General features: G+C 39.6%; 3 protein-coding genes and 3 pseudogenes across 4 annotated transcripts in view; 2 read left to right on the top strand and 4 right to left on the bottom strand.

The window, feature by feature from the left end:
• Positions 1-76: 76 nt before the first annotated feature.
• LOC149113952 (uncharacterized) lies at positions 77-2,212 on the bottom strand. The gene is made up of 2 exons (XM_089286594.1): positions 1,982-2,212; positions 77-906 (listed from the first exon to the last, which is right to left on the bottom strand). Exons 1-2 carry the CDS (start codon positions 1,991-1,993, stop codon positions 499-501), a joined length of 420 nt encoding a protein of 139 aa, XP_089142720.1. The 5' UTR covers positions 1,994-2,212; the 3' UTR covers positions 77-498.
• A 2,916-nt stretch (positions 2,213-5,128) lies between these two features.
• Positions 5,129-7,191, bottom strand: LOC149113951 (uncharacterized; annotated as a pseudogene).
• Positions 7,192-12,369: 5,178 nt separating this feature from the next.
• Positions 12,370-14,819, top strand: LOC149113950 (uncharacterized; annotated as a pseudogene).
• Positions 14,500-16,842, top strand: LOC149113949 (uncharacterized). Its single transcript, XM_089286593.1, has 4 exons — positions 14,500-15,455; positions 16,033-16,174; positions 16,274-16,398; positions 16,580-16,842. The coding sequence occupies exons 1-3, from the start codon at positions 15,258-15,260 to the stop codon at positions 16,375-16,377; spliced, it is 444 nt and encodes a 147-aa protein (XP_089142719.1). The 5' UTR covers positions 14,500-15,257; the 3' UTR covers positions 16,378-16,398; positions 16,580-16,842.
• Positions 16,843-17,316: 474 nt separating this feature from the next.
• Positions 17,317-19,031, bottom strand: LOC149113948 (uncharacterized; annotated as a pseudogene). Its single transcript, XR_016206369.1, has 2 exons — positions 18,175-19,031; positions 17,317-18,061 (listed from the first exon to the last, which is right to left on the bottom strand). The product of XR_016206369.1 is annotated as an uncharacterized LOC149113948 (transcript).
• A 1,552-nt stretch (positions 19,032-20,583) lies between these two features.
• The window catches only part of LOC110043926 (ATP-binding cassette sub-family D member 3-like), a 32,476-nt gene continuing 28,919 nt past the window's right edge, over positions 20,584-24,140 (bottom strand). The window contains exons 26-28 of the mRNA XM_089286591.1: positions 24,025-24,129; positions 23,273-23,329; positions 20,584-22,921 (exon numbers count right to left, since the gene is read on the bottom strand). Of these exons, the coding sequence (XP_089142717.1) occupies positions 22,844-22,921; positions 23,273-23,329; positions 24,025-24,129 (240 nt within the window). The 3' untranslated portion in view covers positions 20,584-22,843. The remainder of the gene's footprint in view (positions 22,922-23,272; positions 23,330-24,024; positions 24,130-24,140) is intronic.

Here is a 24,140-nt window from a genome sequence, read left to right as displayed (position 1 = left end):
ATTCAAAATCAAAAGAGTTTCTATTGAATGCTCATACCCTCCTTGAAATTCCAGGTTGTCATTAAATCACGTAGTGGTATTGAAAAGCACAAAGGCTTATCCTTTCCATTCAATTTCAGTGACCTAATTCAAAATCAAAATAATTTCTTTTCAAAGCCCTTGGCCGTCTTCAAATTTCAGGTCTGATTAAATCATGTAAGTTAAGTATGAAGTTATCTTTTCCATTCAATTTCAACGACCCATTTCAAAATAACGGTACAGATTTGTGTTCGCCCGACATGTACTCCAATTTCAAGTTATATTTATTACCTCTTGAAAATTGTTGTCTTGGTCCGCGTTCTCAATAGAATGGACAGCCGCCAAGAGTGGTTCATCAATCAAATTCATTGCTGGTTTTGAGGACGCTGTCAAACTGAATTTTATGATGCTGCAGTTTTGATAATCGATAATCGATTTTGTGAATAATAAGTGCGCGTCTCCACGTGCTCGAGCACAAAATTAAAAGAACTGGGGAAAGCACATTGGACCATTGACTTTTATTAATGTGGTGGCTCCTAAAAGAGCCGTTTGGTTCTTAACTACATAAAGTATGTAGGATTTTAAAAAGGTCGCCATACCTTGCTTTCTCTGCTTCAAGAAGACGTGATAAGCTTGGGAGAACGGATACGCCGTAATGACGTGGAATTTGTCGCCGTATGATTCCTTCCATGAGAAATAAACGCAAATCTCGTCCGTGGGATAACCCCACGGACAGACTCCGATGACTTTCTTCATTTTGAAGACGTACATGTAATAGTGGCTATGACCCGTCTTGTAACCTTCTTTGATGATTTCACAATCGTCACTATCGACGAAAGTTTTCCTCACCAGAAAGGCCACAGTTGACGTTAAATTAAGGTAATTCCTCTGAAATAAAAGTGACAATAGATTTTTGTTCAAACTTTGTCCACTGAATATTTGTCATATGATAACTTCAATTTTGAAATAAAAAAGGGGGGTGCCCATGCTCATTAGGAGCAGTGAGGCATTGAAAATGCCCCATTTTGGCATTATTTAATGCTTATTATAAAAACGCATTCTCAGAAATTGTAAAATCTTTGTGAGCCCAGACTCATAACAAAACGCATTAAACTACAGTCAATACATTGTGTCGCACACAAATAAACATTTTAAGTTTGATTCAGACAGAAAGCTAAATCGTTGATTAAAAATTTGAACCAAATTTCTTGACGTGGTTACCGACTGCAAAATAGAAAAGACCACAGTGTATCTGCTATTTTTCTTATTTACTCAATTTTCAGCAACAGAAATTAGATCAGTCTTTCCTCATGCAAAGCTTATGATTAGTTGATTACAATGGCTGGAAAAAAAATTGGGGTGCCCATGCTCATTGGTGAGCTATAGCCATTTTTCAACTGAAAGAGCTCAATATCAAGGCAAATCCGTCATGTTTTCAATATGCGCGCGCACGAGCGCGTGCTTATGATGCCATAAATTATGCGCAGGAAGGATGCGCAATGCAAATGTGAGGAATGACCTTAAAGGTCCGCAGGAATTTGGACGCTGCGCATCGCCAGAAATCGGTGACATTTGAACCTGCGAATGTAAAATCCAGCGGTATCTGTAACCTTGCAGCGAAGAAATCGAACGCCAAATGTACAAAGAAAATGTATGAAGAATGAGATATTTAATGGAATATTTCTTGAAGAATTAGCAAATGTGAACATGTGCATGTCAGACACGATAGACTGGTCTATCACAAAACACATCGTGCACAAATGAAAGAGGAGACTTACAATTTTATGTTTCCTTTCGAAGGTTTTCTGCGAGATGTTTTCACTCGAAAAATAACAAGGCGTGGAGGGAGAATTACCGACAGAATCAAAACTCATAGTTTATAACCAACGATAATCGTCAAACCGAATGCGATCGTAGAAATGTGTATACAGGAATGAAAAATATGTATGTTAAAATAACTCACCTTGGGTCTCATAGCTCCATACGACTAATTTCGATGTTTCCTTTTTACTTTTGAAAACCACGAAGAAAATGCCTTCGGTGAACATCGCATGGCAATCCACGGTAAAATCCCAAAATTTGCTATCTTTGAACTACGATATTTCGGCCGTCTATGCCCCAATTTTGCTCCAAAAGACATCACTTGAAAGATATTTTTCTCTACGTTTACGTTAATACGATATTTGAGATCAGTGGTTTAACCCCTAAATACAAATTTTCTTTGTGTATGCTTAACTTTTGCTTCTCATCGGCCGTATATGAGCCCATAGTCATTGTTTTTTCCCAGCGGTTTTTACCATTTTGTTCTGCGGGAATTTTGATTTTTTCGAGGGAAATTGTTCCTTCTCTTTGTGTATTGCCATGTCTGAAAATTATACGTGGCGAGAAGAGTTGAAAGCGAATTTTCAACTAAACATTTTGGAAAATACGTCGTCCATGCACTATATTTTTAAACAGAGAGCCGGAACGTGCCTAGGTTCAAAAATACCGCACAAGGCATTGTTGAAATGGAGAGAGCTAAAGCAAGTAATAGTGAACATTTCTTACCTGGAGCTCTTGCAAGTGACTGCATCAAATTTATTTTCGACCGCCGAATGCTTTCTTTTCGCGACGGCCATTTTGTTTATTTTTTAACAAATTGCCGCTGTTAAATCCGCGAGCTCAAATGTCTCGAATTTCTGGCGATGAGTTCCTTGTCCAAATCCACGTGCCTTTCATTGATGTGCTCAGCATGGTCGTGGGACGGCATAACGTAATCGTTTTCAAAACTGACCGCCATTTTTCCACGACTGAGAATATTTTTTCTCTACTATGCCTGATCTTTTACGAGCACATCAACCTTTGTCAAGGACGCCGTCAAACTGGTTTGACAGCGTCCTGTGTTTTCCCGCCTTTACTATTCTGACCAACCATAGGATTTTGTGACCAAATAAGGAAATCAACCTTTGTGAAGGACGCCGTCAAACTGGTTTGACAGCGTCCTGTGTTTTCCCACCTTTACTATTTAACCATTAACTTCAATATCAAATGTTTCCCTAAAATTACAGGACAGAGGCGTGTGCAACTCCCTAGTGGATTGCGCTCCTTATGAATGAAACTATTTACAAAAGTGTTTACAAATGGCACAACAGTTCAATCATGTCCACATCCTCGTTTGTTATTCTTTCATAGCCATAGGGATATGTTTTGAAGGTGCAGGGATCTATCACCCGTTTTTCGTACACAAGCTGGTACTTTTTCGTCTGAGAGACTGTAGTCAGTGAGTACTCTTTGGAGTTTCGAACGATGTGATAAGGCTTGTAAATATCAGTTTGTCGCGTTTTCTCGAGAGGGCATTGAATTTCGTCTAAAACATTTTGCCGCAACACTTGATAATTTAACTGCTTACTACCTTCACTGTTAAAGAGATTCCCCTCACTTTGCATTCTTCTTTTTCTTTCTTCGTGAGGTAGCCATAATTTTTCGGTCCCGCGGACGCAAATTCAGTGATGAAGTCGTCTTCTCCCAACTCGTCCTTGAAATCACCGAGAAAGTCGTCAAGGGGAGGATTGTTTTCATGGAGTAAACTGGAAAAAATAACGCTGTCGGTGTCTGTGTACTGTACTCGTTCTTGTAGCATGTCCAGAGCTGCATACAAACGAAGTCGAGCCCAACATGTCGTGAAACAAGCGATGAAAATGTTGAGGTTTGGTGAAACAGGTTCGTCATTCGATTTCAGTTTATAGTGAACTTCAACGATGTCTTCAGACAATACACTCACGTAGCAAATGTCATTTGCATCACTTTCATGGAATGCACTGAACCTCATAGGATCCCCGAACTCTTTGATTTGAGTTTTGTTGGTGCGCTGGCCAAACTTCCCCCACATGGAATTTAACATCATTTTTGCAAGGCTACGTTTGCCGGGATTGTTTTCAATGTTGTTGCGGTTGAGTTCGATGCCCTCTTTCGCTTTGTAGGATCTCAGATGTTCTTGCTGTTTGACGGGATCATTGTCTACATGAGCTGGTCAGCCGCTTGCCTCCTCTTTAATCTTTAACCATGTATTCACATAGTCTTTAAATAGACCTTTCCTCGTTTCAGAAAAATGCCACACTTCGTGAATGTAAGTTATTTTGTAGCCCTTCTCAACGGCTTTGTTCAGTTCGGGGGTACACCATGTACCTGTAATTTGTCTTTCACTGTCGCTGTGACTGCAAACCCAGGACCGTTGTAGCATTGGTTTTCCATCTCTTCTTGTACACAGGCTCTACATAGCGGGAATGTCAGTTTACCATTTTCACGCAGCGGAAGTACTGGATGAAACAGTTTTTCTGGAGGTAAGATTGTGACCTTGGCAATCCCGAAGTAATTTTGGATGTCTGTGTTTTCCGGCTGAAATATAACTTCAGGGTGGCCGACAGGATACTCAGCATTCTTATTGATGAACGGATAGAGAGATGCTAAATCATAGTAATGAATCTTCTCTCCTGAGGCGATGTCAGCCAGATGATAAAATTTGACAGCGTTTGCTCGTCCGCCGCAGAAGGCATCACGGGGATTTAGTGGCTCCACCAAATCGAGGCTGGTTACAAAGTTCCTGACGTCCTGCCTTTCTTCTTTCATTTTCCGCCAATCACACTCCCACATTTCGATGACGTTGTAATCTTTGTCACGCAAGAATTGTAGTTTTTCCTGGGTGCATAGATACACGTCGGCAGTGCAGTGGTGCTCTAATCTAAGGTGTGTTTTGGATCTGTTGGGATAGCATTTACGACAGCCATGCCAAAGGCAACCTTGAAATTCGTAGACGGTGTTGGTAGTTGCATCGTAGCCGTCCGCGGTGTAGCGACTGTTGGGGATACGGTATTCCCCATCATTTCCAACATGTTGAATTCTCCCACTGATCTGACTTTGTTGCCACAGTAGATATTCCATGGCAACTTTCGACTGATTTGTTTTTAGTCGCCAACCGTGGGGAGGCTCGGAAGCAATTGTGTTGGCTTCCATTCGGTTTTGTCGCAGGTCTCGATTGCATGCCGAAGCTATAGTAATATGATTGAAGGGGTCAAACTTTGTCTCTTTTTCAAAAAGCCGTTTGAAAATAAGGCATCCCTCCTTCAGTAATTTCACGTCCGACTCGCAATCATTCCAGCAATTCTTTCTGGAAATCGAACACTACATTCTCAGCTCTTTCTTTATCATGCCATTTCTCGAAGTCTTTACGGCCGTTGACAGACATTGATTCAGGCATGTAAAATTCTTTCTCGAGAATTGATCCCACGTAGTCTTGATTTTCAGGCGTGTTAAACAGGTGAAGAAAATAGCCCTTCTTTAACTCTGTCAATCCGAATGGTTTTGGAAATGCAGAAAGCGGCATTTGAAAAAATGACAGAGAGTCAATAAAGTTAATATTGTCAAAGGTTAATTGGAAAAGTTTAGCTCCATTTCTGATTTGATTGAGGACCCTGTGTTGGCGATAATATTCCTCCACGACGAAATAGGAGTCGTAGCCAGAAAAGTTATGGGCCAAAACAGTTACATTGCGCGTGTCTTCTCCAGTTAACGTATCCAGCCATTCCAGGAAATCGCGAATGCAATCTTCACCTTTGAAGTGGAGTGGACAATTATCATCCTCAGTTTCCGCTATTAAAAGATTAGGGATGTGTTTGCCAGTGTCTTGCATCGCCTCAATATCGAAGAAAACGAGAATGGGAGGCTTTTCATCATCATCATCATCATCATCATCATCATCATCATTACCACTATCCTCTGCTTCGGCTTCGGTTAGTCGCTTGCGTTTTTTCTTTTTCTTTCTCTTCTTCTTTTTTCCCTTTTTTCTCTTCGGTTAGCTCTTCCGGTGTTTTAGGTATCTGAATAAAGCATCGGTGGCTTGCGGCCTCTATGTACTCGTGGCAAGAGGGACAGTCTATGTAACCGCATTCATGTTCTTGTTGCTTCTTGAGACCCACTAACAACTTTTTACAGCTACGACAATTCCGGCGTTGACTGCAAACACTGATGTTTTTGGAGTCAGCGGTTTTTCCCTTGTAGGATTTCGTCAGATGATTTTGAAAACAAACATCACCATAAAACATCCGCTTACAGGATCCGCAGAGTGTAGCTGGTGGTTGATTACGACACCTGGCCTCTGTAAAGTCCTCACATCCCGTTTGTAAGCAGGAAGAACAATGATCAGCGTTGTTTTCACAGGCATGTTGACCTTAGTTATTGTAGGGTTTGAGACACCTAGCGCAGAAATAACTGTTACCAAAGAACCCAGGTAATGTAGTGATCACATTGTAGTGTTCATTATCATACAACAGTACCAATTGTTTTTCCTGAGGCTTTCCAAAAGAAGTCACGCTATAACCTCGGGTAGCGTCCACAAGTAAGAGCTGATAATTGTTCAAGGACGGCGTCAATGCAAATCTAGTGAGTTCCTCGTAACCGCATTTTCCCATTTCTACATTAGCTTCTATATGCAGCTTGATTGCTTCATCTCTCTGGATAGAGACACCTCTTCTAAAGCTGTTCCATTTAGGGTGATCATCCACGCTACCTTTAGCTGTCACAATGGCGCGGGCGCAGCATAGTTCATCTTTATTATCGATACTGGTGACAGAACCTTTCAAACGTTTGAAAGTTTCTGGATTAGAATGTCCAGGTTTCAATTTTCGTTTCTGACCGCTACCGCGAGGAGATGTACGAACGTGTGTAAAAGATAATTGAAACGAATCATTCATTTCAAAGTTCTCGTTTGAGTTTAACACCTGTGACATTTGCTGCAGCAGACTGTCGACACGATCGCTACCATTTAACCATTCCCCCGCCGGTAACCCTCGATAAGCATAGCTGTTGACTAAGCGATTGCTGGCTAAATTGAAGTAGACACGATCAGCGGCTGGTATCCTGTCTCGGAGAATCAAATTTTGGATTGTTCTGTGTAATCCATGAGCAATTGCTGCTGCCAAGTTTTGTTGAGGTATAAATTGCCCCACCTGACGAATGTTGGAGGTGTAGTGACGCTCTCTAACGCCCATTTTTTTTTCGCTGTGACTATCTACGTACGGGTTGAGTACAAATTTCCTCGGGTAAAACATAGTCCAGAAATATGCGAAAATAGACTCGATTAAGTTCTGTATCAGCGTCACAAATTGCTAATGTTATCATAACATTAATTTGTGCGAATGGTGAATGGTCAGACCATATAAGATTCTCTCCATCAGAAATCGAACATGTTCTGCAGGAAGCGGGTAGGCAAATTCGAACTGAAGAGGAAAAAATCGTACGATTAATGTTTGGTATTCGTAAGCACGTAGCAAAAATGTGTATGTGGAATCCTTTTGACTTTGTGCCACGCGCACAAAACTAGCGTCGGTTTATCACTCACTCACTGGACGCACGTGGTAGTCAAGTCAACCTTGAAACTGACATGTATATATATAAAAAGTCAAACTTACCGCGTTAATTCGTTGTTCGAGTCCTTCCCTATCTTGTATCGCTTCTTGAAGAGCGTTTATTGCTCGCTGTCGCGGTGAAACCTCTCTGTTACGAGGTTCAGTAAGTTCTACAGCTGGGAGTTCGTTACCTAGTTTTCTTCGGCAGTGGGGACACAGAGGCGAGTTTCTTTCCCATTCCCTTTGACAACTGCGGTGGGCGAACTTCTTACAGCATGGGAAGCGTAGGACATTTCCTCCGATAATATTGAAACCATGGTTCTCATCAGTCAAACAGAATACACAGTGTTTGTCGCGGGCAGTTTCGGACACTATTTCTGCATCCAAACCACGTAGCCTTCGGGATTGACGTTGCGCCATGTTTTTGCAATGAAAACTGTAAAATACTCTGGACTCGATTTCACTCGATTTGCGTGAAGTAATATTAGCTAGCGCGACGGATTTTTTTTTTTTTCAAAAGGACGGGTTTTTCAAAGGCACGTTATTTCAAAGACTACCCCGCCGTTCATTCCGCCATAATGCACTAATCTGATTGGTTCGGCAAAGCGTCGACGGTTCATGCCACCATAATACACTTATCTGATTGTTTCGGCAGAGCGTCGCACTATTCTGATTGGCTCGCTAAACATAGATGGTACATGCCACTCAACTTAGGTGTTCTCATAAAAGATCAGGCATAGTAGAGAAAAAATATTCTCATTCTCACTCGTGGAAAAATGGCGGTCAGTTTTAAAAACGATTACGTTATGCTGTCTCACGACCATGCTGAGCACATCAATGAAAGGCACGTGGATTTGGACAAGGAACTCGCAGCGTCCAAATTCCTGCGGACCTTTAATGTAAAGTCAGCTGTGGCCTTTCTGGCAAGGAAAACTTTCGTCGATAGTGACGATTATGAAATCGTCGAAGGTTACAAGACGGGTCATGGCCACTATTACATGTACGTCTTCAAAATAAAGAAAGTCATCGGAGTCTGTCCGTGGGGTTATTCCACGGACGAGATTTGCGTTTATTTCTCATGGAAGGAATCGTACGGTCAACACGGAAACGAGATTAATGACGCCAAAGGGGGTGGGGCTTCTGGTTACCATGGATACGTCAAACTCGAGAAAACAATAGAACTCCTTTCCATAACAATACCTTTTCATTTGCATCACAATACCTGTCAAATCTGTACTGGACTAGCCCATACCACTACTGACATAACTTAGTTCGACACTATCTTACTTCACTAGCTCAAACTGGAGCAGCTTACGACGTAAATACTGAAGTAAAATTCCAACAGACATAAACGTATTGAGTTGTGGGCCAAAAGCATCATACATTTCGGGAATTTCGGAAACCATCAGTTTCCCCGCGCTACATCCGCAAAAATCCTCGCAGCATGTACGTGCGTGTACCGCACATGATGGCGCAATTTGTTCTAAAAATAGAAAATTGTCCCGTATCATAGGGACAGCCCCAATACTAGAAATGGCGCGCGCTTACGGTCTCCGTCCCCGTGTCATCTTAATTTGCTATGCAGAATTGAATGTAGATAGCTATGGAGTCAGCTACAATAGAGCGGTATCATTGTCACGCAAAAATAAAAAATAAAAAAAAAATAGAATCAAAAACCATTCAGTGGATAAAGTCAAGAAATATATGTTATTTGCCGGCTGGGAGGTCCATATGTTGAAAAACTGTGACCGACGTCTTGAAAATGCTTCCCGAGGCCGCAGGCCGAGGGTAGCATTTCAAGCCCGAGGTCACAGTTTTTCACAATACGGACCGACCCTAAGCCGGTAAATAACATGTTTATTTTTTTCCTGCAGTAAATTGGTTTTACAGATTTTACGCAGAGTTTAGGCAGCTCTTGTCATTGAATCGGCTTGCGCGCCGTCTACGATTCGTAAAATATCTTAACCACGAGCGAGTAACTCAGATAGTAGACAAAGACAGATGTATTAAAAGAACAGATTTTTTTCAAACTACTTTATGTTAGTTGCATTTATTTCAACAGTGAAGTTCTGCAAAATTGGTTTTGCGGTTTGAAATTTCGTGGGAAGTTTGAAGTTTTACCACAAAAACAATTCCTGTCAGTCGTTACTTTTCAAATCACTTGAAATCAGACTTTTCTACCGTAAATTGAATAGCAGAAAGCGAGGAAATTTGTGAAGTGTATTCCACAGAAATTCTCCTAAATACAGCAACGATCAGAGAGGTAAACTCGACTGAAATTGACTCAAATTTTACGGCGAGAGAAACACAGGATTACCCGCCATTACAGCGCCAAGCTACAAACAACCAAGCAAACTCTCACAACTTCAAAACACTCAATTGAATTTACTTACAGTGACTTTCCTTGCTTAATCGTCGATGGATGTGTAAGAAAGGCAAAAGATTGACGATTACCGCTAACTTTTAGGAGCGAAATTTAGGCAGCGGGAAAAAAATTCGGCCCGTGGGACGTATCGTAAAAAGCTGGACCGGTCACGTGGTTATGATTAGCCAGTCAAATTCGAGGATTTGGGATTCCGGCCCGCTCAGATGCTTGAGAAAAAAATAAATTGTGATATTATAGAAGAGAAATACAGACGACAGTTCTCCAAGTTTAAGATGTGTGCGTTGTCCAAAGTTCAGATATCCGTCAAAATGTTTCGAGCAAATTTACAGAGCCTAGTATGGAGCCGCCATGTTGGTGTTCTTCGGGCTGTGGTACACCAATATGGCTGCCGGAAACTAGTGTCAACATCTGGAACTTACTTTGGTTATCTAGGACACTGATTTTCTGCACTGAACAAACAAACATTTAAATAAGCACTTTTCCAAATACTATAACGTCTTTAAAAATTATGGCTAAAAATCACGAGATAAATACATATTTTTCGACAAACGCGATCGTTGCTTTACGTCACGCAGCGCCATAACTCTGAAATTCAAAATGCGCTGATTTCCAAACATTTCCCCAAAATGCCGTTCGCAGAACTGTGATCTTCGATTTCTAACTGTTGATAACTTTTTACAAAAAAGAGCGTGCTGCTTTGTATTTGACTGCCTTAATGGAACTGCATGCTTTCCACTTAAAGACTATTTTCACCGATTACATCATAACGCTTTAAACACTCGCAACAATGGGAAAACTGCAAAACTACCAAAAGTCAGACTGGATTTTGCGCGCCGTAGCTTTTATTTTTTAGGTGCCTCGATTTTTAATTTATTGCCTTTAAGTTTAAGAAACATTAATTCTAGAGTTTTATTTAGGAAAGCCTTAGACGATTATTACTTGTAATTTCTATTGTATTTTTAACGGTTTTTAATATGTATCTTATTTTATATATCTTAATAATTCTTGTTTATTAGTTTTTTTAATTCTTAGCAGGACCCCGTTGATAACAGTACTATGTACTGAACGGTTATCCTGAGGAAATATTCGATTATTATTATTCGATTATTATTTATTAAGGACGCTACTGAGCTGGAAAGTTTTAAACAGATTTAGATTTAGTACCTCTTATCACTTATCGTACCTCTTATGCATGATGAGGATAAAAACTTTCGGGGCTCTTTAATTTTGGATTATAGTTAGACGTGTGCAAGTTATTAATACTAGTGTACTTGTGTAACTACTTCATGATAGCTCGCTGTAATCCTTTATATCAGGCCTGGAATTTGAAGGCGGTTACGGTTTTTGAAAAGAAGTTCTTTTGATTTTGAATAGCTCGCTGTGACCCTTTATATCAGGTCTGGAATTTGAAGGCGGTTACGGTTTATGAAAAAAAATTCTTTTGATTTTGAATAGCTCGCTGTAATCCTTTATATCAGGCCTGGAATTTGAAGGCGGTTACGGTTTTTGAAAAGAAGTTCTTTTGATCTTGAATAGCACGCTGTGATCCTTTATATCAGGTCTGGAATTTGAAGGCGGTTACGGTTTATGAAAAGAAGTTCTTTTGATTTTGAATAGCTCGCTGTGATCCTTTACATCAGGCCTGGAATTTGAAGGCGGTTACGGTTTTTGAAAAGAAGTTCTTTTGATTTTGAATAGCTCGCTGTAATCCTTTATATCGGGCCTGGAATTTGAAGGCGGTTACGGGTTTTGAAAAGAAGTTCTTTTGATTTTGAATAACTCGCTGACGGACTTGGAAACATTCTACCAGTATAACACAAGTAACACTGGACGGATTTAGGATAAGCAAAGCTATAGCGTTCGCTCGATCGTATTTTATAGACCTTAAAGTTACAATGGAACCGTTACTCCTAAATTTAAGTTTAGCGCGCGATGCAAATAATTTGTCCCATTGGCCGCGGGGGATAACGAAATTTGCATACGAGTTGAAAACTTAACGCAAGAATGTGACAATGGACTATTATCTTAAACGTTGAATGATTAGACTCTGTTAGCTTAACTGAATAGGCTATTATCTTTTAAGGCGAATTGAACGGACGCTAAAAGACTAATGAAGGCATTTGTTTTCATGCGAGTTGTGTAATTGTTATTCATTTACAGGAAAATTAAATTAACAAACTAAGTAAACTTTTCGGGTGGTCTGCGTGTGTGAATGTAATTATGATAGATCAATAACGTCATATGTTACTTGATTGGTGGTTGAAAATATGATGTCATTTTTTGTGCAATATGATTGGATGTTGCAAATGTGCTGCCATTTCCTGTAATATGATTAGTTAACGACACCAATAAAGTTGGGACTCGCTAGATAGAAATCATTTGCAGATGGTGGACTGTTGACTAAACTTTTGTTTCTCTGGATAAGATTTTCGCCCCATGTCAAGCCACTTTGAGGATATAAGCGATGAGGAATTGTTGGAGGCCATTATTGTTATTGAGAATGGACCAGAAAACAGTTATTTCCAACAGGTAAATTAAATATGTTGTAACAAAAATACATTTTCTGTACTTAATGTGTGATGAACCGGGTTATTTATTTTATTTTATATTTTCTCTTAGATTCTTGACGACTCTATCGATACGATTTTGTCAAATGTCGCCGAGGCTACAGAACGTCAACTCACTAATCAAGAACAAATGGGGGGAAGTCTTGCTACCACAGAAGCTGGACGCTTCGAATTTGTACTCAACCCGTACGTAGATAGTCACAGCAAAAAAATGGGCGTTAGAGAGCGTCACTACACCTCCAACATTCGTCAGGTGGGACAATTTATACCTCAACAAAACTTGGCAGCAGCAATTGCTGATGGATTACATAGAACAATCCAAAATTTGATTCTCCGAGATAGGATACCAGCCGCTGATCGTGTCTACTTCAATTTAGCCAGCAATCGCTTAGTCAACAGCTATGCTTATCGAGGGTTACCGGCGGGGGAATGGTTAAATGGTAGCGATCGTGTCGACAGTCTGCTGCAGCAAATGTCACAGGTGTTAAACTCAAACGAGAACTTTGAAATGAATGATTCGTTTCAATTATCTTTTACACACGTTCGTACATCTCCTCGCGGTAGCGGTCAGAAACGAAAATTGAAACCTGGACATTCTAATCCAAAAACTTTCAAACGTTTGAAAGGTTCTGTCATCAGTATCGATAATAAAGATGAACTATGCCGCGCCCGCGCCGTTGTGACAGCTAAAGCTAGAGTGGATGATCACCCTAAATGGAACAGCTTCAGAAGAGGTGTCTCTATCCAGAGAGATGAAGCAATCAAGCTGCAGATAGAAGCTAATGTAGAAATGGGAAAATGCGGTTACGAGGAACTCACTAGATTTGCATTGACGCCGTCCTTGAACAATTATCAGCTCTTACTTGTGGACGCTACCCGAGGTTATAGCGTGACTTCTTTTGGAAAGCCTCAGGAAAAACAATTGGTACTGTTGTATGATAATGAACACTACAATGTGATCACTACATTACCTGGGTTCTTTGGTAACAGTTATTTCTGCGCTAGGTGTCTCAAACCCTACAATAACGAAGGTCAACATGCCTGTGAAAACAACTCTGGTCATTGTTCTTCCTGCTTACAAACGGGATGTGAGGACTTTACAGAGGCCAGGTGTCGTAATCAACCACCAGCTACACTCTGCGGATCCTGTAAGCGGATGTTTTATGGTGATGTTTGTTTTCAAAATCATCTGACGAAATCCTACAAGGGAAAAACCGCTGACGCCAAAAACATCAGTGTTTGCAGTCAACGCCGCAAATGTCGTAACTGTAAAAAGTTGTTGGTGGGTCTCGAAGCAACAACAACATGAATGCGGTTACATAGACTGTCCCTCTTGCCACGAATACATAGAGGCCCCAAGCCACCGATGCTTTATTCAGGTACCTAAAACACCGGAAGAGTTAACCGAAGAGAAAAAAGAAAAAAAGAAGAAGAGAAAGAAAAAGAAAAAACGCAAGCGACTAACCGAAGCCGAAGCAGAGGATAATGGTAATGATGATGATGATGATGATGATGATGATGATGATGATGATGATGATGATGATGATGATGATGATGATGAAAATGAAAAGCCTCCCATTCTCGTTTTCTTCGATATTGAGGCGATGCAAGACACTGGCAAACACATCCCTAATCTTTTAATAGCGGAAACTGAGGATGATAATTGTCCACTCCACTTCAAAGGTGAAGATTGCATTCGCGATTTCCTGGAATGGCTGGATACGTTAACTGGAGAAGACACGCGCAATGTAACTGTTTTGGCCCATAACTTTTCTGGCTACGACTCCTATTTCGTCGTCGAGGAATATTATCGCCAACACAGGGTCCTCAATCAAATCAGAAATGGAGCTAAACTTTTCCAATTAACCTTTGACAATATTAACTTTATTGACTCTCTGTCATTTTTTCAAATGCCGCTTTCTGCATTTCCAAAACCATTCGGATTGACAGAGTTAAAGAAGGGCTATTTTCTTCACCTGTTTAACACGCCTGAAAATCAAGACTACGTGGGACCAATTCCCGAGAAAGAATTTTACATGCCTGAATCAATGTCTGTCAACGGCCGTAAAGACTTCGAGAAATGGCATGATAAAGAAAGAGCTGAGAATGTAGTGTTCGATTTCCTTAAAGAATTGCTGGAATAATTTTTTTTTGTTTTCACGCAATTGCATACATTGACATGTTAAATGGAATCATTCCTGGACAAGCATTTAAGATCAGTTGAGAGAGTGATCGAATTGAGCGCCGACTTTCAAATCGCTGTTCTGTTGCTTGAATCACAAATAAGACCCTGAACAGAAAAGGAAATTGTAAAAACAGAAAAGAGCATGAGGAAACATTGTGTAGGCTGGCTATTTTGAGAAGTGAAGTGATCTCGGTAGAGAAGTGGGAAGTAGATCTGCGTTCCATTCAGTCAAAACTTGAAAGAGCAGAAGAAGAAATCTGTAACTGGAGACCAAAATATGAAAATCTTGAGGAAGAAAAGGAGAAACTAGTTGAAGAAATGCTTTCAGAGATTGAAAAAGATTATGCTAAAGAAAAGGAAAGAGCAAGAGAACGGAACAATGAAAATTAACAACTGACTAACTACATTGACAGATTACAGAATGAAAGCTTGGGGAGTTGCAGAGGAGCTGGAATTCCAGACCTCAAAACCAAACAAGCAAAAAACAGAAAATTAAAAGAACTAAAGACTCGAACACAGAAGGCACTTAGTTTTGTTTAAATATTTGGCCTGGATTTACAGCTTTTGAAACTTAAAGACCCTAACAGCACTGATAGCTTTTCTATAGACTTCTCAACTACAGCAATCCGCAGCAAGAACATGGTAGTGTGGCATCCCCAAAATCAAAATATGAAAAACTTCATCCCGATGACAAAAACACAGTGGAGAGCATACTCTTTTTAATGGATAAATTTGGAGTTGGGGATGAATCTGTTCATGAGCTGTCAATGGCTGTTGATGATTTTCCTGTTAAATCCTATTTAATAAAACAATGTCGATCTTATCTAAATAAGCAAGTTAAAATTTCTACCACGCCTGGTTTGGCACCTGGAGCTCAGTATTCCTTCAAAGAGTTGCTCACTGACAAAGTGAGAGACATGGTAAATACTCATTACTGGACTAGCTTCATCAAGTGTTAATGCCATCCAGCTATTGACACACATAAATAAACCCATTCATGAAAAATCTTATGGTTGAAACATTTACTTTACCCTAGAGCAGTAATCCAAGAAGAGGATGAGAAAACTCGTGCTCATTTCCTGCCTTAATTGATAACAACAAATAACATTGGTTCCCTATGGAATTGAGCAAGAGTCTAGTGAGGGACCCAACATTTATTTGTAAATAACAGAAAAACAAAATTAAAGTGTAACAGCAAAACTGATCACAAAAATAAAGTACTTAATGGCTGGAGATTATACCATTCATTCAGTGGCTATAGTGTGCAAAATAAATTAAAATATATATATATATATATATATATATCTTAAGTTTTCTTTTTTTTTTGAAATGTAAGTTGTGTATCATGTCATCCTTGTTGATGCAGTTGTAAGGTCTGATAATTTCATGTAATGTGAAATATGTATTAACATAACAACTGCATTGTGAGCTTTTAATCAATCAGACAGGCAAATAAAAATAGTTCTTGGAACTGAAAGATGTTCAATTTAATTACAGATAAGCAAAGGAACATTAAAGGATGGAGAAACAGTAAAAGTTAAATTAAGTGGTGATGGAGCACGTATGAGCAGGATGACTAATTTCATACTTCTGAGTTTCACCATCCTTCAGAAGGTGGATGATATTTTGTCATCCAAAGGTTAGTTAACTACACAAACATATGCAACTGGTTATTAATTATTGTTTTGAATAGGTGTCAATTTAATAAATATCTTTAATTTATAACCTTCTTTTTCAGGAAATCACACTGTTGCTGTTGTAAATGGCAGCGAGAGCCGCCAGACTTTGGAGGAGTCATTCAAAGATGTATTTTTACAAGCAAATAAGAAGACCACATGCTAAATAGTCATTCAATTATGGAAGGTAGGTACAGTTTAAATTCTACACAATTTATCTGTTCATAAAGTAATCAATTGAGATAACATCACAGTCCAAGTAATCAGTTCATCCCTATCAATTATTACATCCCAATTTAGAGACAAGTTGGGCAATTAGCTGTTTTTACTTATCTGAATATTTTCTTGTCTCGATGTTCTGTCTTTAGGACTTTGCAGATCTGTACTTCAAATACGTTTCTTCATGGGAGCCATTCTCTACAGAACTATTTCGAGCACAGGTACAAAACAATCCATTACGACTTGAAACTTTATGTATTTCTAATACAGAGGAAGAGCAACCACAATGATGATCCAGCTGAGGTGCTACGCACTGAGTATAGATTGGAAGCTCTGAAGCACAGAGAGCGACAGCATCGCAAATACACAAAAAGGGCCCAGGAATACTGGGATGAACTTATCAAAACAAAAAGGGGAACAAAGAGGGGAATCAGGTACTTAAAGAATATGACTCCATCAGCAGTCTCCCCAACTGAAAAAAATGTATCTAAAAAAGCAAAAAAGTCTAAAGAAAAACAACGAAAACCTCAACAAAAGAGAAAGAAATAACATATTTTAACATTAGTATGTACAACTTCGTTACAAGTGTTCATTCAACTCTGTATTAAAAAGGCACATAAACTTTTTAAGTGTACATACATCTTTGTAAGTGTATATTCAACTCTGTAAATTGTAACATTGTTATTGTGCATACATCTTTATTAGTGGCCATTAAACTCTGTAAATTTTAACTTTCTTGGCTGTGTACATAAATCTTTGTAAGTCTACATTCAAATCTGTTAAAGGTACATTGCTTTGTGCGTGAACATTTATCTTTGTATGCATGCCTTTCACCTACCTCAGTAAGTGTACATTTCAACATTGAATGAAATGTAAAAAAATTAAAGAATGCACATTTTGAAGGTGAATGTACTTACTGACCACTTAAACTTGGCATATCTATCTCAAAATATTTTCCATTCACTTAGACTTAAATAGCCCTCCATGCAAAAGTCATATAATTTTTTATTTAATATGAAAAGAGCATATCAGGAGAATATTTTTTTATATTTTAAATCACGTGTATGATTACAGACCAAATTGCACTCCGCTCAGTTCAATTACCATTCTTAATTTTGCTAAAGTAGCCCTTCATGATTCAATCATTTAGAGCTACTTTAGTAAAATTAAAAGAAATATTCTCCTGATATGCTCTTGGTAACAAAGCAGGAATCCCACCCATACCCATTTCATACTTCTTTGGGGATCAAGAAATGAACGTTTTAACCCTCATAGGGTAAAAAACCTTTATTCCTTGACCATGAGAGTCCACCCAGGAATCCCACCCAAGAGGAAAATAAACAGCATTGAAATCTTCTTTCTCAAAAAATGTCCATCCCTCCCTCGTCACTCCCTTACCAGTAAACAAGAAACGAAAAACATCCCCCCGAAAAAACAACCTTACAGACAAACGTGACCGCGACTTCAAGTGCCGTTCGACGGCCACCCTAAAAAAACAAACATTTTCTTGAACAATTGCCACGTCCGGGGGCTTGGCCTGTTGAAGAGCTCCACACATCGAGGTAAGATACCCTCCTCTGGCTCCCACGAGGCTTCGTAGGGCGAGTAGCCTTTCCATTGCACCAAATATTCTACCTAATTAAATGAAAGGCAAGAAAGGCTTGTGCTGATTTCGGGTAAACACTCAATTCAGTTAATATCAACCAAGCGAGCACGTGCGAAAACGGGCACTACAACCAAACACTTACCGTTCCATTTCTTTCCCGTCTTTCGACGAGCCTTTCAACTTCCCAATACGACGATCTTCTGTACTTGATTATTTTTGGCTGGCCAAAGTCGGCGTCCGCGGATGAGATCGAATTTAAGACCGAGAAGTAGCCTCTAGACGGTCTATCGCGCGACGCCATTTTGGTTTGACTACAGCTTCGGCTTTAACAGACGGGCCAATCACACGCTAGCTTTATTGACAGGCTGACATGTATACTGGAGCATAACGACGGAGCATAAATAAGCACCAACCACTTTGGTTCGGAATTTCTGGCTATGATAGCTCGTTGTAATCCAGGTCTGGAATTTGAAGGCGGTTACGGTTTATGAAAAAAAATTGTTTTGATTTTGAGTAGCTCGCTGTAATCCTTTATATCAGGTCTGGAATTTGAAGGCGGTTACGATTTTTGAAAAGAAGTTCTTTTGATTTTGAATAGCTCGCTGTGATCCTTTATATCAGGTCTGGAATTTGAAGGCGGTTACGGTTTTTGAAAAGAAGTTTTTTTGATTTTGAATAGCTAGCTGTAATCCTTTATATCAGGCCTGGAATTTGAAGGCGGTTACGGGTTTTGAAAAGAAGTTCTTTTGATTTCGAATAGTTCGCTGTAATCCTTTATATCGGGCCTGGAATTTGAAGGCGGTTACGGGTTTTGAAAAGAAGTTCTTTTGATTTTGAATAGCTCGCTGTAATCCTTTATTTCGGGCCTGGAATTTGAAGGCGGTTAGAGGTTTTGAAAAGAAGTTCTTTTGATTTTGAATAGCTCGCTGTAATCCTTTATATCGGGCCCGGCGTCGACAAAACCTGGATCGGACCGGACCGGACCGGATCACGGATCGGATCGCGGATCGGATCACGGATCGGATCACAGAAAAAAAAAAAACGTTTTAAAGAAAAAAAAAATCGAATCGTTTATAAGATAATAATAAATAAAAAATAAAAGTGGAAAACTAAAATATGTTGAATAAAAATAAGAATCCCGAATTTGACGCAATGACATGTTAATTAAAGAGAATGACAAGAGGTCATTTAAAAAGCCACATAAGCGCCTAATTTACGACGAATTTAAATTGTAATGAACAGGCAGATGTAGTTATATTTGATCGTTAGCTGGCTTGAAACTTACGTGAACCTCCCATTCTCGTTTTTGAAATTGTTGTTAGTATCAGTAGCTAATTCTCGGCTACTTTTTCGTGTCAAATGTGAGCGTTACAGTTAATGAGAAAGCTTACGTACGAAAGCTTAAGGACATGACTTGCTTTAAAGGAGTACGTCACGATTTGCGCATCTTGAAAAAACTAGCCTAGTTTTTCAAGTTCGTCATTTGTAGTCCTCGTTAATCTTTGCCATCCTTAACGATCCTCATTCCGTTTTGATTTGTTCTTGCCTCTTAAGTGCTTTCTATCCTAGAACACGATCATTTTAAGGTTTTATTCCATATAAGGGCAACTCTTTACGACCCTAAAAATGACTTCAAAAATCGTGATGTAACTCCTAAAATGTTGTCTATTCTCGGGTTGCGTTATCGTTCACACTATCGATGTTATTCCTATATTTTTTTGTAAAACAGCTATATTTCCTTGAAATACAAATGGTCTGTTTCCTTTTATTCCAGTACGAAATATCGTATTCCAAACTCACATCTTGTAAAAGTATAGACTTGTCTCAGAAACGGAAATTGTTTGAAATCATCAGGTGTTTAATATTATTAGTGTTTTTAGTTTTTGTGTTTTGATTCATACGTTCGTCCTATTATTACCATGCTGACGCGTTTTATGACAGTTTACCTTTGATGCAAGCGAATATACGAAATATCATTTATCTGAACTGCGGAGAAAGATATGAAGACATGATTGATCATCGCAATCAAAACCCAACAGCCTGAAAAAAATTCATCTGTGACCAGCTCCCAGTTGGCTTGATATTATAAAAGAATAAAGGAATATCACACCAGAATTAAATAAAACGTTCTGCTCACAGTAGTCACTCTAGTGTAATTTGCTCAACAAACTTTTGAATTTTGAATCTTGAATTTTGAATTTTTTTTCCTTGATCCGATCCGTGATCCGATCCGTGATCCGATCCGTGATCCGGTCCGTGATCCGATCCGTGATCCGGTGCGATCCGATCCAGATTTTGTCGACGCCGAAACGGCTTCTGTTAATTATGTTCCCGTAGTTCACAGTGCAAACTATGGCCAGCAATACTTCATTCAGGTTGTTGTTAACATTATAGGCTATTGCACTTATTGTTATCACTAAATCACGAACAAGAACCAAAGTCGGAACAACACCAGTTTTGCAAATGTGTAAAATTCGCCCGACGATGACGGAAGGCTCTCCGTTATTTTGCTTCAAAACAATAATAAACTTTTCTCTTTTCCCGAAATTTTTGCTTCAAAAGTCGAAGTAATGTGTCTGCAACATCCTTCCATACTCAATATAAAATGAAACGAAACTGATGGTTTACAAATAGAGGGAAATCATGAGTAATTGAAACGCCATTTTCTCGCTTTGTGAAGCGAGCCGCGAAGCGCAGTTTAAACCGGATGTGACGTCATTTTTTGTTGGATGATGCCTATACGAAAATTTCAGGAGTCTTCTGCCCCGCCCCTGTAACATAACATACATACATACTTTATTTGCAACTCCCCAAAGGGGCTTTTCAGTTACAAAATGAATAAAAAAGATAAAAATACGTCAATTAAAATGAATAAACAAACTGGGAAAGGAGTCTAAAATTAATTACAGTATTAAAGATTTAAAAATTTACAAAGTTTAAAATCGAATATTAAGAATTTACATTATTAACATTTAAAATATGTTTGGTCAAGTGTCCCTTAAAAGCTTTCACAGAAGGTAAACTTTTCAAATCATCACTCAGCTCATTCCAGATTTTTGCTCCGCGATATGCAAATGATCTTTGTCCGGTAGCCAGTAGGCAACGTGGAATGTTTAAGTCATTACTCTGTCTGGTGTTTCTTGTAGCGATTTGAGATCGGAAAATGAATTTGTCAATCAAGTAGTCTGGAACAAGATTATGAATACATTTGAAAGTCATCACAGCGTCATTTATGTAGAGTCTATCGCTACCTCAACCCTCATTTTTCTCCAGCAATATATCGTACGTTGCTTAATGTAGTCCCTCCTGGGGTATCGACTATTCCATCTCCAGTATCCCGTTAGTATCCCGTTGCAGGTACGATTTCCCCTTTGAAATTATAACACAGGGTTTTGAGGCGATGGAGGGTTATTTACGCCCCGCCCACTCTATGCCAGAGGAATTTGAAAACGCAGCTTTATTCCTACGGTCAGGCCTACCTTTCACACTAATCCGTCACGAAAACGGAGCCTTTTGAAAACGCTCTTCAAACAGGCGGAATTTGAAAAGGCAGCTTTATTTCTACGGTTAGGCCTACCGTCCACCCTAATCTATCACGCCCTTCAAACCGAAGGATTTGGAAACGTCAGCTTTGAGTTTGTGTGGACAGAAAACGTTTTGAAAACAAAAACATCCGAAAACGATGGCGTCACGTGATTTCCCTGAACGAGTTTTCCTCAAACACAACTCCAAAATGACCGGTGATTGTTGCGTTTTCAAATTCCTCCGGCGTGGGGTGGACGGGGCGTTACAGAGAGGATTCGCTGTAGTATTCTTAAAGGGGAAATTTCCTCTTTTATTACGAAGGTTACAACTGTGTTGGAAAAGTACTACCATACCATATGTTATTCAAGCGGTGAATCTTTCAAAAATTATTTTTGAGTCCCTGTAAGTTACAAACAGTACATTAAGCTGTGTGTGAATTTAAAATATGTCTTCACCTTCTCTGAGCCACCTCCTGTAGATTGTTCAGACCAGTGTGAAGGTTACTTTGCAAATACCCGCGATAATATGGTCAAATATTTTATCATACATATAAATGGTTTGCTTGATTTTCTTTTTCTCCAGCCACAAAGCTCAGTTGACCTTAAGACCAAGCAAGAGCAGTTCTAACCCGCGAAATTCCAGAGAGCTGATGTGTAAATAAGATAATACAAGGCATGAATTTACCACACATCCTTAAAAACGAACCATCATTAAACCGTGCACCAGCTCTGCTCAGCTGATCCCTGCAGCGTGCGAAGTCCTTCCAATAGCATTTAAAAAATACTTGATCCATAAAAACCACTTTATATCATGAGTTCTGAAAGACTTCACGCAGAATCTTTCGAGGTCTCTTTTTCAGTCCAGGTGTGTTCGACAAGCCTTCTTACTACATTAGAATACAGTCCGTACAGCATCCGGTTTCTTTGGTTTCCGTCGCTGAAAGCGACGTGCATGGGAGAAACGATTGTGACATCCTTATTTTCAAACAAGCTACACTGTAAATAATTTTCGAAAATAAGGCCCAGACTATACTTGTAAAGAAGACTTTTCCGTGAGCATAAGTGATGTTGTAAAACACCGTTGTAATAGCTGAATGTACTGAGCGTCTCACAACAGGACAGGTTTTGGCGTCCAATATGGTGTTTGTGAAGAGTAGAACGTTGTTTCACGGGATGTAGGTTAAGTCGTTCTGTTTTTCCATTGTAGTAGCATTGGAGAATAAGATCAATCAAATGAACGCTAGATCAGAATTGAAGGCACCAGTCCAGTGGTAAGAAACATTCTAAGAACCAAACTCTGTAGTTGCAGAATCAATTGGCTTGTATTCGTAAGAGCCTCGTCCATCCATATAAAGGACATACTAAGGAAATGGAGATAAAGACATAACTGCATCAGATATAGAGAAACACCGCCATGCACGCTCCCTAAGCGTCACCTCGCTTTGAAGTTTATGATTAAAGTTTGCCTACCATCAGCTTATTCACTGGGCCAGTAGAAGAGCTTCGCGCCGGCCTCAACGAAAATGATTAAAAGCGGGAATTGCTCCTTCCATGAACAATCGTTAAAAGAAAAGTTAATTTCCTTAGTTTGACGCACATTTGTAACAGAACACATGGAGGGTATACGTTGGAAAAGGAGTCGATACTAACAAGGCTAATATAATCTGACACAACTGTAGACGAGATAAAATGAAAACAATATGAATGCAAACCTCGTGGTATTTCCACAGCGACTTGCGATGTGAAACAGTGAACAGTGTAATTCCAACCTAAACGTGTTAAAGAGAACGTACATGTATACATTAGACATTGATCGCCGAATATTTCTGCCAAAACATAATTTCGAGAATGTTAGCAATATACCTGCATCACTGGGAACCTAATGACGATGGTTACATTTCATCGATGAGTAGCTATCGCGAGTATGCAAATAGATCACAATATGAACAAGCGACCAGTGATTTCAAGCTTGACCAAGATTCCTTTGAAGCCTCAGTAGTAGCTGGTTTACATGCAGGTCCTCTATCTTGGTCAAATTGGAATTTGGAGCGTTTTTCCGTTTGTAGAGGGAGGAAAACCGGAGAACCCAGAGAAAAACCCTTGGAGCAAGGCGAGAACCAACAACAAACTCAATCGCTTATAGCACCTGACCGGCATCGAACCCGGGCCACATTAGTGGGAAGCGAGCGCTCTCACCACTGCGCCATCCCTGCTCCCCAAATTCCTTTAACTAAGTACAGTGGAAACCCCGCCTTACGACCACTCCGTTAATACGACCACCTCGTTATTACGGTCACTTTATTCTGGCCCGAACAAAAGCTCCGTCAGTCATTTTCTTATTTAAAGAACCCTTTTAATACGACCACCCCGTTAATGCGACCAATTTTTCATGGCCCGAAGGTGGTCGTATTAACGGGGTTCCACTGTACTGTTAAGTCTTACATTATGCACTAAATTAAGTTACCTCTCTACAACGAGTGTACATGAAGCCCTCCACATCCACGCTAACAGCGCTTGTACACTCATCAAGAATAGCAAACTGAGGCTTATGGTAGAACAGACGAGCCATCTAATACAATG

Source organism: Orbicella faveolata, unplaced genomic scaffold (genome assembly GCF_042242905.1).
Source record: "Orbicella faveolata isolate gen_17 unplaced genomic scaffold, um_ofav_v1 contig_14, whole genome shotgun sequence".
Taxonomy (NCBI): domain Eukaryota; kingdom Metazoa; phylum Cnidaria; class Anthozoa; order Scleractinia; family Merulinidae; genus Orbicella; species Orbicella faveolata.
This window is presented reverse-complemented; position numbering and strand designations above follow the sequence as displayed.